We start from the raw sequence: 14,546 nt of genomic DNA, 5'->3' as shown, positions 1-14,546 counted from the left end.
TTTAAAGTCCACACGATCTCTGCCTTTAACGAGTCCGCCTTCGTGTATTGAACGACGTTCATAGAGCCTGACTTCTGGCTGGTTGAAGTCGATGGCTGGACAACTGTAGGTGCGCATGCACTGCTAATACCACTGCCTGAAGTTGATGCTTCACTATCTTTATATTTATAACAGATTCATAAAAACGTAAGATGAGAGTCTTCGCCAAATCAGTGTGTCTCGTTTTTTTCCGGGGCGACTCCAGCGCTTTGACACCCATCTTTCCTAGCTGGTAGCTCTGCTTGCACAGATGGCAGTAAAACATGTGCCGATCTTTTGGATCTCGACGAACCCAGCTTCCAAACTCCTTACTTTCAACCCAAGCATCTTGAAAAATGCACTTCCTCATGATACAAGTTGGATCGATGAAAGACGAAACAAAGACGAAGTGAATGCCGACTCACGGAAACGAACAATGGAATATCGAAGACAAGATGGCGACTTGTTGTCAACACGGTGACTTCCGTTGACAATTTCTGGCTGTTTCAGACGCCAGACGGATTGCTATTTTTTTAAAAATAAAATATATATTTTTTAATTTTGGCGGTAGAGGTCCTCCCTTTGATTTTTTATAATTTTAGGCCTTTTTAGGGGCTTGACCGTTTTTCGCGCATTTTAAGGACTTTTAGGAGCCCCTAAATGCACCTTCGAAAATTTAGGGGTTTTTAGGGACTTTTACGGACCCGTGCGAACCCTGCACGCACCAACTCAGGCTCCTTCCCTGGCAAAGAGATGACATTCCATGTACCCAGAGCTAGTTTCTGTAGCCGGGGATCGGATCACCAAGGTCCCCGCCTTTGGCCACTGCCCAGCTCACATGGCACCCGACCCCTATGACCCCTCTCACAGGTGGTGAGCCCATGGGAAAGGGGAACCATGTTACCTTTTCAGGCTGTGCCTGGCCGAGAAACAATGAGTGCAGGGCCGGCCACCGGCCACCAGGCACTCGCCTTCGACCCCCACCTCCAGAGGGGGTCCCCGGTGACCAGCGTCCAGGCAATGGAAACCAAGATCCAAAATCAACACCGGCAGAGCGAGCTCCTGGCTCGGCGGTGAGTGAGATCACGGCTCCGCCGCTCTGTATGGAAGTATTCCTCTGTCTTCCCCATCAACTGATACTGCAATTTCTTCATCAGATGGGGATAAATCCAAGAAATCAGCGCTGGGCATAATGGCATCCCATGTAAAAGATCGTTTGAAATGGCACGTAACAAATCACATACGCCCACGTAGGTCATGTGACTCACGAAAATAGCACTGCCGCTGAAAATTCTGAATTGTCAATTAAAATTTTCTCAAAACACTATTAAATGAGAGAATTTATTATCACATTGTCAAGATAGAGTACATATTACATGACCTATTGGATACATTGTTAATGCAAACAACTGGATTTCCACTATAAGTGGTACTGTTAAGCAAAATTCTAATCTGCGCAGTGCTGTTTTATGTGACTTAAAGAGTTTTTTTTTTTTTTTTTTTTAAGTTACTCAGTTCTTCATTTTCTCACTGAATAATTTTTGGGAGGAATGCTTGTATGTGACTCATAATACACAAAAGCAACTAATCTTATTTGAATAAAATGCTTGGCAAAAAAAAAAAAAAAATCACCATGACTCTTATCCAAGATGACAAAGGGGCCATCTGACCCGCACCAAGTGAGGATAAGTGGTATGGATTTAGAAAATGGTGGCACAGTGGCGCAACTGTAGCACATTGGCCTCACAGTTCAGAGGACTGGGGTTCCAATCCCGGCCCTGCCTGTGTGGAGTTTGCATGTTCTCCCCGTGCCTGCATGGATTTGCACCAGGCAGTCTGGTTTCCTCCCATATCCCAAAATTGTGCATTAATTAGAGACCCTAAATTACCACTTAGGGGTGATTGTGTTAGTGTGAATGTTTGGTTGCTTCTCTGTGCCCTGCAATTGGGTGGCGTCCAGTTTCAGGGTGTACCCTGCCTCCCGCCCGATGACAGGTGGGATGGCTCCAGCACTTCCATGACCAAGGTGAGGATAAACTGCTGATGGCTGGATAGATTCAGAAAATAGTGTGAGAGATTGACACATTTGCCACGAAAGAACCAATTCAAGTTTGGTGCATATTGAGGAATTTTCTCTACACAATCAAAATGGCAATACCAGTATCTAATCTGCTGAGAACAGGGAAACCATAGATGAACGCAGCACCAAACCTTTCCCCATTGAGAATTTGCTAGTACAGTACAGTATTGAGTTTTTTTGTGCTGTAAATTCACAATGTGTCAGACATTGAGAACAGAGGCTCAAGATTCACAGTGGTGGAGATAAAGTATCAGTATGTCTTCAAACTTTATTGGCAATTTTCGACATAATTCAATCCAGTCACAATAAATGGCGTTACATTTGCTAAAGCAATAACAAAATGAAAAATGTATTTCATTTGTTCTTTGTGTTGGTTCATGGCTTTGTGAATAAACTGAACTCCTGATATCCCTACTAACCATTTAAGCACGTAAATCATGCAGCAAATTTGGAAACAGCTGAAAAAGGCTGGGGGGGGGCGATTAAGAGTTTGGCAAACACTTAAACAGAGACAGCTCAGATAAAGGAAACAAGTAAAAAGTGCAAAGAAATAGAAAAAAAAAACAGCAGTATTTCACACCAACAATTCAAGTTGAAAAACATGGAAATCAGTTTAATTTTTTTTCTTTTTTTACTGCTTCACTACCACATCAAGTAAAGCAGATTCAAAAATCATACTGTACAGAAGTTTAAAGTGCAAATATGAATTGGTATTAAGCTGGTATTTACATTTTATTTTCAGGTTGAGGTTTACTTTGTCCAGTTGGGCTCAGCTCTCACCACTTGTGATTACACTGAACAATGAGATCTCACCTTTTTTTTTTTATTTTATTTTTTTTAAATTACAAACTAGTAAATATTAGCAGTTCATGCCATTTAGGGTTTTCCATTGCCACCAAACACTTCCATGAAAAGAAAGGATGGACATTTAAATACAATCATAAAACGACAGAGAATCGGCTGCCGGTCACATTTTTAGTCATATGGCCAACCCTTTGCATCAGAATTCAATTGCTTTTATGACTTTTTTAGAGCACTGGTTTGGTAAACCAGGGGTTGTGGGTTCGTATCCCACTGAGGCCTCCACTCCCTGAGAAGGGTTGCGTCAGGAAGGGCATCCGGTGTAAAAATGGTGCCAAACATATATGTGCATTCGTCTGAGATGACACACTGTGGCAACCCCGAAAGGGACGAGCCGAAAGAAACTTACTATAATCCACAATTAGTATTGGATGCAACTCATAATAATTACATTGCATAGGATTTGTACAACTTGCTTTCTGTCCACGTCTAACTTGTCCTCCTGGAGCAGCAAATGTGGCTGAGATTTTATTTTTTTAACTTTAAAGTTGAACCAAACTGACCCCTGGAATTTTCACTGTCAATTTTTTTTTTTAGTTGTGCGTCTAAATGGACACTTTTTTTCCTTTATTTTGCCACAAAGGTTACCCTTTAAATTCGCACCATGCATCACACCACGCCACCAATTAAGAATAAACATTGAACATTGCCCACACAATGGGGTTAATAGGCCAAAGCCCTGTCTCATTGACTCCCAATGAAATGTATTTTATTTCATTATACTGTAAGCAGAATGTATAATATTTTCCCTGTGACTGTCACAATACTCATCTGGAGCATTCCAATTCAGGAAAAAAAAAGTTGATTTCACGATCTGACCAATAGGTGGCGCCATAGACCCGAATAGGATTTTCTCTGTATAGTGTAGAGCTGCTCGAAGGACCATATTCAAATAAATGCATGATACTTTATTATTGTCACAAATATTTGGGCAGATTAGGATTGTTAGATGAGTTGTGCGTTTGTATGACTATGTTACATTACATGAAAAGCATTCGTATTTTTATGAGTTTGTTTTTCGATAAAATAAAATTATAGCTTTATTTCATCAAAAGACTTTCCAAGTCTTAGCATGCAGATATAAGTAGGGAGACCAAGTATGGTTGTAACGCCACCAATTCCACCAAGCAGGGATAAGATAGGAGTCATATGATGATTTCAGTATTTACTCACTTCCTCTGTCATCACACATGGTGATTGTCACGGCTGGATATACGTGCATGAAGATTCTAGAGAAGAAAAACTGATTTTCTGGTAAGAGTAAATTTTTGGGCCATGACTACTTTGTTTCGTACTTGCAGATAAAACTATGTGACTTATATTAGGTTAAGTTGTAGTTTCTTGAGTAAATGGTGATACATTTTCCCCCTGCTAATTCCAAACCACTATGCGCGTTAAACAATGGTTCACAGGAGCAGGGTGTGTTGTAACAGGTTTAAAAGGTGTTGCAATCATCCCCTTACCACTAAGAACACTCTTTAAAATGTTACAGAATGCTGAGGGTATGGAAAAGAAAGATTGACAGAGGTGTGCCTGAAGATGTTTTAAAAAGAGCATCTGATGAAGTCACGAAGATGCTATCTTCATTGTCAGGCAACTGCAGGAGAAGCTTCAAGCGCAATGCATTTATGGAATTGGAGAAGGCCTTTGATCAGGTCCCACTTTAGATTTTGTCAAATTAACTTTTAAGGCCAAAGCATCAGACGCCACAAGCTGTCAATAATTTTGGATGTTTGGAGCACATGGAACGACCTGCTTCCCAAAATGTTCAACCTAGAACAGATGTTTGTGTCGATGATCAGCTGGTCCCTTTTAGTTAGTATTATATAATAATACTGCTTTTATTGTCCATAGATGCTATAAAACATAAAAGTATATTAATTTTTTATATCTATAGATTGGTATAAAGCCGCTCAACATTTTGAGGGGTTGAAATTGAAACAATATTCATACATGACTGAGATACACTTATGGGGCGGACACACTTTCTTAGTATCCTGATTGTATTTTATTCTAACCCAACTTCCATTTCTGCATAATAATAATGCATAAAAAAGATGATTTATTGACTTATTCAAAGCTCTATTTAGATCTTATCATATTTCCCTTTGAACTTATAACAGATGTTATAAAATATAGTTAGACAGCAAATTTTATACCTATGAATAGGTATGAAGCCAATGAACATTTTGAGGGACTGAAATTAAAACAATATTCATATATGACTGATTTATATACTTTTAAGGGCCACCACATTTTGTGTCCCTGACTACCGCCAGTTGCAGTTTCATCACTAATGTATGGAAAGGAGTGGAGATTGCACAATCACAAGTTATAGTGATGCAGCCGCTGAAGTGGCACAATTACATTACCAACAGTCACACCGCCGCTTCTGTGGCCACCAAAGGAAACACCATAAGCAGCCTTGGTAGCGCGATGTGCATCAGTCCCCTTGGATGATTCCTCCCGTCCCCCACCCCTCTTCCTGACTGTGAGGTTCACTGTCCCAGCGCTGGGGAGCCGGACTTCCGCTGTCGGTTTGTCAAGGGGCTGCCGATGCTGTTTGCTGGCTAATAGCATGCAATACTGGTTTTACTGGCTGGGTAGGGTTATAATTAATGAGGAAGAGGCAATTCTTCCAAATGGCCACCGTATGGAATAAGGGGCTTGGTGTTTATATGACGTGGGAGGTCCTCCTGTTAGAAAGTATACACCCCAGCCTCTAACATCAGGGGTGTAGGTTTTATCCCTGTCCAAAAACAAATCTGGCCTACTGAGATGGTGGAAAAAAAAAAAAAGAAAAAAAAATTATATACACTTCAGTATGTAATTGTTTGGTTTTCATGTTTTCAACATTTACCTTCAAACACATTTAATGTATTAGAAACAAAACTGAGTTTGGTTCAACTTTAAGGAGACACTGATGATAGGCAGTGCTTGATCACCTGTGAGAACACCCACGCCAACAGCCTTAAGGTCGGATAGCTTTCTATTTTGTTATGATTAGAAATGATAGCAGTAGTAGCCCACCTACAGTAATAATAGTTTGGCTGGTGCTGTATAGGAAAGGAATAATATCCTCAAATTCATCCTGTGGACCATTTGGTTAATACACGTTAAAATGATATTTTGTTCTCCCTAGAAATTAAGGTGAGGTTTAATTCAACACGCTGTTGCCAAGAATCAACTTTTCAGTCCTGTATAGTAAGCAACCACAGGATGGGTAACCTGGTCCTATATCCACATTTAGAAATTGCTTGAAATTTATCAAAGTGAAAGTGACTAAGGTGTTTAGGATGTAGGCACCAGTCGCATTAAGGTGAAAGTGCTAGATCCTGGATGGAGTAAGACTTGATCAGATGTTAATTGGCTGACCGGCAAACATTGCTATCTGGAGAAAATCAATATCTATTTGCTATGCATTAAACTATACCTTTCTCTCTACATTTACTTTGCTGCCTGCTTCCTCTTCACTGCAACAATGGCCTGGCAGATCATTCGAGGTTGGGGGGTGGGTGGCTGCTGTAGGGCATCTCAATGGAGCGCAATGACGAGGGGACTGACCATGGAGAGATTTACAAAATTATGCAAGCCCCACAACAGTAGTTAGACTAATCACATTTCCTTTTACCTAGTTAATACAGGAAGAAGAGGCGTGTTCTGTGCGAAGAGACCATGTTCTCTGACATGTTGCGGACTTTTAGATAGTTCACAAAACCTCTGAAGAACAGCAGTAGACCTGCAAAAGAAGAATGTAATTAGGTTGCAACATTTCAAATAACGACGTGTCAGGGGAAGTGAGTATTATCAGGTAAACCAAAGCATAGGAAATGGTAATGCAAGTCAAATTTCCACAACTTACCAAGCAACAGGAAGATCCAACAAAGCCAGCACTGACCATTAAAGTAGCCAGTGAAGTAGTCAGAGAACTGGAAAAAAAAAAAAAAAAAAAAAAGATTATCACTTCGACCATTCCATATTTGCGTTAATTAGACCACATCCTCAGGTTAGTCATGCACACACCCTGACAATGAGAATCCACTTGATAAGAGAGAGGCCAAAGCCACAGATGGCGCCGTAGCGCCCTGCAATGGTGTTGGTCAAACAGAATGACAAACAGAAGCCGATCCAGTTAAACAGGAAGGCCACTAGAGGGAGACAAATACAAAGCAATGAGGAGAGGAGGAACTACCTGAGACACAGAAGCCTTAATAATAAAGAATTCAGGCTAAGCTTAGACATGAAAATAATTTAACTTTACTAATGGAAAAAAACATTTACCAGAGTGTTCCTAAGATTAAAATGTAGTACTCAGAATTGATGAATCAAATAGACTTCCTAGTAGTTCTAAGCTTTTAACAATTATGCGCTAATAATAGACTCATCAATGCTTTGGAATTAGCTGTAATTCAAGTGTCAGCCTCCCAATTCACTTCATTGCCACGGCATTCATGTTGGAAATCTACAAGTTCTTCATGAAAATAATTTTTAACAGGTTCCAACCAAAGCATTCAGTCGTACTCTTATGTATTGCATGTTTCAAAGGGAGATTCTTTGAGAGTGTGGCTATGTTTTCAGATCTATCAACCTGAAGAAATTCACTGACAGAAACATTTGCATGAATTTCCACATTTTAAAAAATTATGTCAAGTGCATTACAGTGGCACAGTTATCGTCACATTATGTAATAAAAAAATCTGAACACTGTTGAGTTGTGCAATATAATCATTAATCTACAGTTATGTTGTTGTTTCTTTCAGCGGCGCCACAGCGTGTCATCTCAGATGAACGGACATATATGTTTGGCACAATTTTGACGCCGGATGCCCTTCCTGACGCAACCCTTCTCAGGGAGTGGAGGATACGAACCCACAACCCCTGGTTTTACCAAACCAGTGCTCTAACCACTGAGCTACGGGAACTCCTCATTAATCTAGTTATAATTGTTAATATATTCTGGGTTCAGTGATAGATATTGAACCAAGAATATATGAACCTTATACATCAAACCCTTCACACATTAAAATACTTTTTGTTATAATTAATTTTGTTATTTGAATGTGTAATGGGCTCTAAGCCTCAGCCTATACCATGCAGAACTTCAGTGAAGTCAACTCAGTCAACTGGGTGAGTGAAATTATAAAATAAGTCCATGCCAACATTGAGACAGCTAACACGGTAAACTGTTAGTTGCACTTTTGCACTGATGATTTTTCACGTCTATTTTAGTCTATTTTAGTCTTCAAAGCAAGACCTGAAGACTTTTTTTTTTTTTAAAGCTTCGGGTTAAAACATCAGTGTTGGAACTTTACATCACAACAAATTGGGACAAAATTTACAAACATCTATCAGTGTCACAAACATTAACGTTATTCCTCATCTGCGAATAGGGAAAAGAATCAGCATTTTATACCATTTGGTTCCATTCATTAAAAACAAATAAATAAATATCACTGGTGCCTGTGAAGTTAGTTTTTAATGCCAAATTGGTGAGTTCCGGTGAATACCCTTCAAAATAAAATGCTACCACTGTAGGTAATGTGTACAACATCAGATAGATAAAGCATTGTTGGAATGTCATCCATCCCTTTTCTTTACCGAGCCTGTCCACGTTATCTTCAGGTTAGAGGCGGCGTACACCATAAACTGGTAGCCAGCCAATCGCAGGAAACATTTTAACAACCAACCATTCACCCTAAAGCTTACAACACCTTGATATTCCAAGGCGGTCTCCCACCCAAGTACTAACTGAGCCCGACCGCCGCGTTGGAAAGTCAACTTTTAAGTAAATATTTTAATTTTGTGATTGAGTACTTCTTCAAAGCATGATTTATTTTTGCAATTCCAATGGCTTGATTTTGGTGAGGTTTGTTCAAACATCACCATGAATGCAATTGTACTAATAATGCCTCAAAGGAGTTTAAAATAAGAGAGTAAAAAGACATTGAATATCATGAAAACTTAACATACATCAAATATTTACAGGGCCAGTACAAGCTCTGACAGGGCCGCCATTCAAAAAGGCTTAATGTTGGACTGTGTATTTCAATGTTTCAGTTAACAAAGACCTCCAGTGTTTTACTTACTGAAGAAGGCCAGCATGAAGATTCCATCATTCCCGACACGCAGTTGGTCAGTATCACTAAAATCATCTCTGGGAAGAAATTCATCCTCCTGATGGTGGCAGATGCACAAATAATTATGATTAAAACACATCGATAAATATGCATGGCAATATTTGTTCGAAGAAATAAAATGAGACTCGCACCCGTGAGATAACTTCCACAGTGGAAGCAGCCATGGAGGAGGCTTTTGCTTTTTCTGCTTCATCGTATGTGGGCAATGAAGTGGCCACGCTGTAGGGTGGTGGCACTGGGAAGTCACTTTGGAAACTGGTCTCTGTTGGAAATAAGTACAGGATATATTAATCCAGACATGGCACAATTGCAAAAGCAGCACTAACTCTAAAGTGATTTCAACAAAACAATGGCCAACTCGTCAAGTACAAACCAGGTACAGCAGCAGTTGCTCCTAGGTCAATGGAAGCATAAGGAGGTGGAGGTGCATCTCCACCTGCACCTGCACCCTCCACTGGTGGAGGAGGGCCAGGGAGGACACTGCTCTGTGTCTGACTTTGGTCATGCAACGCACCAGCCTGGGTGGCGGCGGAGGGTTGCTGCTCACTGCTGGAAGCTTCAGAGGAATCATCCTCGTTGTGCAGCTGAAAGAAAAGACAAGATGACACCCTGATCATGCCATTCAATCCACATGAGTGTCCTTGAGCCTGGTGTAATCTTAGATGGGAAGGAATCAAAGGCAGAAACTTTTTCAGTTCTCACAAAAAAACTCAGTAATTCCACTGTCTGGTATTCAAGTTGTTACAAACAAATGACAACAACCAAGAGAACAACAAGTGTTAAGAGATGACTGACTCTGTTGGTAAGGGACAAGCCGAAAGGAAAAAAGGAACAACAAGACTAAACTAAAAGTGTGGGAAACAGCCAACCCTTTGCAGCTCCTGCCGTCACTCAGCCACGCCCTTTAATATCACACATTAACACCGTATTTTTGCAACCATAAAGCGCACCGTACTACAATTCGCAGTCTCAGTGGCGGGTGCAATATCAGAATTTAACACATATACCAGGCGCACGATATTATTAAGAGCAGACATGGTGGTGCTCACGAGACAGTGAGGCACAATTCTACCTTTATCTTTGTAAGCAGAAGAACAAGCTTATACAGTACTTCTTTTCCCCACTACAAGTGGTCGAAGCAAGTCACCAGTCAACACGCAATCCTTACCCACGGTGTCACACCAAACCAAAACCATTACACCACAGCCAGCAGATAAAACATCCAAAATGATGAGCGAAGAAATAATTGAAACAAATATGAACTTCAAAAACTATGTACATACGTTTAGCACCACAAAGTATATAGTTATATAGTGACACATACAGTAGGATTTATGCACACCATCTAAGCACTTCAATAAAGTACAACCGAACTCACTGTTACATTGTTAAATACAACTGACCTCAGTTTTTCTCTGGGTGCCTTTTTAAATGGTAAGCAAAGCAAATACTTATAAATAGCAAGCAAACAGTATTGTATTGTATTTTTTGTTTTTGGACATTTTCAGTATAAGTTTGCAAAAACGTAAAATTGTTCTTAAAAATGTTCTGATGGGAATGTAATGTGAAACTTTTAATGAACCATGCAACTTTAATGGATGACATTGATTGACCACAGTGCATACGTCTTATGTTGCTCCCAGTGGTCAAAAGGAGCGCACACGGCCTTCGTGTGTTTGCTCAGACACGTAAAAATTAGAGGGAACATTGGCTGTGGGTTGGCCATCCCTGGTCAAGATTCTTTCAGAATTTCTCTTTTACCTCGAGGCCACATGCTATAGGTAAGGCATAGTCACTAATGCGATGATAAAAAACAACCTCAATTTTAGGTTTCAGTCTCATCATTTAGTCTGATATACTTAATCTCCAAGACATTCTTAGCTAACTCTTCCTTTAAAATAACACCTACTGATTTTTCTTCACATCTACACCATGATAAAGTAATCTGTACCCTCCCCCAAAATGTCTAACCTGACTGACTTTCCACCTGCTCTACAAGACACACAATCTAAAAACAATAGAGGATAATCATGATGGATGAGTGAGCTGAATGGGAGTTACCTTTTTTTTTTTTGTTAACTAAAATGGTTATCAATAAGGTGGCACGGTGAAGCAGCCATAGAGCGTTGGCTTCAGTTCTGAGGACCTGGGTTAAATCCCAGTCCCACCTGTGTGGAGTTCGCATGTTCTCCCTGTGCCTGCGTGGGTTTTCTCCGGGCAATCCAGTTTTTTCCCAGCATCCAAAAAACATGCATTAATTGGAGACTCTAAATTTTCCCCAGGTATGATTGTGAATGCGACTGCCTGTCTGTCTCCATATTCAATATGAATGCCGTTCCAGTGCGGTACGAACTGCTGGAGACAAATAATTCCTTGTGTGTTGTTATATTCTTGGCCATTAAAGATGATTCTCAAACTGACTGACTGGAGCAAGATTGCCGTGCTTGATTCTGTTCTGGACGACGTGCCGACCTATGCAGACGGTTCAACAACACTTAAAAGGCATAAACAGAATAACGGGGACGAATTTATGTACTATTCGCATAAGTAGTTTACTATTTTAGCAGACGCGGAGCTATTCATCTTACATGTTGCCAACTGTAAACTTCCTCAACGGATTTCGAGAAACCTTCATTTAGAACACCGTCAAACAACGTAACGATAGAAATACAACGCGTTCCAGTAACATAGAAAATGGTTACAGGACCCTGTTCTTGGCTATGGAGAAATAGGCTAAACATCATAGTTTTGCTATCAGTACTTACCACATGGTATCGACTTGTTTGGTCCATTCTTAAGAGATTAAACTGGCGAGTGAGCCAGCCAAGAAACTACAGAAAGGTGTCCTGTTTTCGAAATAAAACAGTTTGTCTAACAAACTGAACCTAACGACACTAAATTCAACGGTTTAAGAAATGGCCGCAGTCCGCAAACACTTCCGTCGTTGTTGGTGAAAACGCAGAGTACGGTCAATTGTATCTCAAAGTAAAGCACTTCCGCCCAAATATTTCAAAATACTCGGAGATTATAGTTTTTCAGTACTCCGAATACTCGTACATTTCCTTACTACACTGACAAAAATGTGATTGTATTTATATGTTTCGCGTTTTTGTTTAAAATAATCTGCATTATATTTACTTTATCTTGTTGTATTTTTTTTTGTTTTTTTATTTTACAGTTCAAATGTTGCATATCCGATGTTGTTTCTTTTTTACCAAATCCGGAAAGTGGCGGGATTGGATTAACTCATTTACAGCATCGTGACGGAAATACAAAACACATTTTAACCACGCGGCTTGATTAGGGAGATATCATTACAGTTTGGTAGGAATAATATTCGCAGCTTTATAAAGCAAAAAGTGCACTGTTTTCAATCGATCCTTAAAAAGCCAACTTTTAACATTTTGTTTCCCACACGAACTCTCCCTGATCTCATAACTGGTTTCCGAGTTCACCAAGTGTGTAATGCATCATCGTTTTTTTAATTCAAAGCATACGGGGAAAAACAACAACACGACGTTGGATGCTACTTCGGAAAAGTAGGGCACTTGTGTAATTGTTACGTGTTCTTGCCTGTTGGCAACTCTTGGCTCGTTGCAGCTGGTGTGATCGTCGAGGATTTTACTGCGAGTACAAGTAGCCTACATTAATTGCGTTGGAAGGACAAATCACGCACAAATTTGTTGCATCTAAACAGCTAGAACAACAGATAGAATTCCATGTCTTCTTTATGTCTACCTACACAAGGAACCTTGCTTTTTAGATCCCACAGGGACAGTTGAAGCATCACGGTGGGACAACTGGTTAGAGCGTTGGTCTCACAGTTCTGAGGACCAAAATTCAAATCCCGGACCCTCCTGTGCGTTCTTCTAGTGCTGCGTGGGTTTTCTCCGGGCACTCCGGTTTTTCCCCCATATGCCAAAAACATACAATATTAATTGGAGACTCTAAACTGCCCTTAGGTGTGATTGTGAGTGCGGCTGTTGTTTCTCTCCAAATGCCCTGTGATTAGCTGGCAACCAGTTCAGGGTGTCCCCCGCCTCCTGTTCGTTGACAGCACTCCAGCACTCCCGTGACCCTTGGGTGGGTAGGTGGCTTAGAAAATGGATGGATGCAGGAACAGTTGACACAAAGTGATGTCATGTCAATTAATAAATTGTCAACGTTTCTTTGATGTTCCTTGGGACAAAGAGTCTGAAAACACAGTTTGAACACTGAAAGTTTCTTTTTAAGATGGGAACTAATTTGGTTGCATTCTGTGATGCTTTAAAACAAGTAGAGTGACCTTTTCACAAAATATACTGATGAGGGTTGTACCTGTTTTTTTTTTTTTTCAAACTATCTATGAACAATTTGTGTGAAACAGTGTATACTTTGAACTATAATACTAATCAGGGTTCGGCTGACCACCTGCACCTCCGAACCTGCAGCCTCACTGCTATGCCTCTTTTTATTGCTTTCTCAGGTGAAAAGGTTAGAGGGTTACAAATTCACTCCGTACAAATAGTGAAACAGATGGCAAATCCAACACAAACACGAAAGTAAACGTTTCTTCAAAGCTTCAGATGTGTCCTGTTAAACCTGCTAGAGATCAGCAGGGCATCTGATTTAAAGCATGTTTATGGTGTTCAGGATTATCTGTCACTTGGTCACACTCTTGGTTGGACACCCGCTCACAAAGAGAATGATTTGGGCAAGAATAATAGAAACAAATGCATGATAAAACAATAATTCTAACAATCTTTTTGCAAAATTGCCTCCCCAAAAAAGTATACCATCATTGCTTGATTACTAACAGCCTTTTATTGCTGTCCAGCTGTTCTTACAGTGTCTTTGTCTCAAAAGTATTCTTTCTCAATCGCCTCTTGTCATTCTAGAGTGGCTCCAAGTAGAGACAAATACCTTGTGTGCTTTGACATCTTGGCAATAAAGATATTTCTGATTCTGATTATTACCTAGATCACACTAGGTTTAGCTCTGATAATAGCCCAATTTGCTATTGTGGGCAATTTCCCAGATCCACTCGACATATTTTGTCGAATGACAAAACTTCTTGTAATCTGACATAATCCTATACAACCGATTTGTCACTTTAATAACCCTGCGACGCCAAAATGAAAAGTCTAGCATGTTTGGATTTTTTTTTGGGGGGGGGGGGGGGTTGTTGTATCTTCCGCCTGCGTACCTTGACATTGGCCAATAATATTGCATAATGGTGAGCAGCGCTTCACCTCTGGTGCTTTTTATTTTCAATATACTTGGTTGCTTTTGTCAACACTTATTGACGCGTACAAACCAATGTTTACCGAAGCTTGAGAGCACATCTCAATATATCGCTGACATGTTTACGTACAAACATTATTTTTAGCACTAGCATGCAAGGCTACATAGGGTTCTTGTCATTTCTACATTTGGAACCTTCTTGGTCCTGTATCCTCTACTTACACATT

General features: G+C 40.2%; 1 protein-coding gene across 2 annotated transcripts; it reads right to left on the bottom strand.

The window, feature by feature from the left end:
- Positions 1 to 1,553: 1,553 nt before the first annotated feature.
- Positions 1,554 to 12,027, bottom strand: ndfip2 (Nedd4 family interacting protein 2). 2 transcript variants are annotated; one of them, XR_009792426.1, is made up of 9 exons: positions 11,862 to 12,027; positions 9,470 to 9,680; positions 9,228 to 9,358; positions 9,046 to 9,133; positions 6,983 to 7,107; positions 6,822 to 6,888; positions 6,591 to 6,698; positions 6,393 to 6,518; positions 1,554 to 2,065 (listed from the first exon to the last, which is right to left on the bottom strand). XR_009792426.1 is itself a non-coding variant. In XM_061802811.1 (8 exons), exons 1-7 carry the CDS (start codon positions 11,886 to 11,888, stop codon positions 6,595 to 6,597), a joined length of 753 nt encoding a protein of 250 aa, XP_061658795.1. In that variant the 5' UTR covers positions 11,889 to 12,027; the 3' UTR covers positions 2,336 to 6,518; positions 6,591 to 6,594. The 2 variants fall into 2 exon arrangements, 1 of the variants encoding a protein (XP_061658795.1); XM_061802811.1 differs by lacking the exon at positions 1,554 to 2,065 and having other exon boundaries at positions 2,336 to 6,518.
- Positions 12,028 to 14,546: the final 2,519 nt, after the last annotated feature.

Source organism: Syngnathoides biaculeatus, chromosome 2, assembly GCF_019802595.1.
Source record: "Syngnathoides biaculeatus isolate LvHL_M chromosome 2, ASM1980259v1, whole genome shotgun sequence".
Taxonomy (NCBI): domain Eukaryota; kingdom Metazoa; phylum Chordata; class Actinopteri; order Syngnathiformes; family Syngnathidae; genus Syngnathoides; species Syngnathoides biaculeatus.
Note: the sequence above shows the minus strand (reverse complement) of the source record. Positions and strands in the feature narration are given on the sequence as shown.

Excerpts from the sequence above, each read along its gene's own strand:
- ndfip2 (XM_061802811.1), bottom strand. The coding sequence starts at position 11,888 with ATGGACCAAACAAGTCGATACCATGTG. Across the intron at positions 9,359-9,469 it reads AGCAACTGCTGCTGTACCTG|AGACCAGTTTCCAAAGTGAC; the intron begins GTTTGTACTTGA and ends TATTTCCAACAG. Across the intron at positions 7,108-9,045 it reads CTTCATGCTGGCCTTCTTCA|TGGCCTTCCTGTTTAACTGG; the intron begins GTAAGTAAAACA and ends GTCTCCCTCTAG.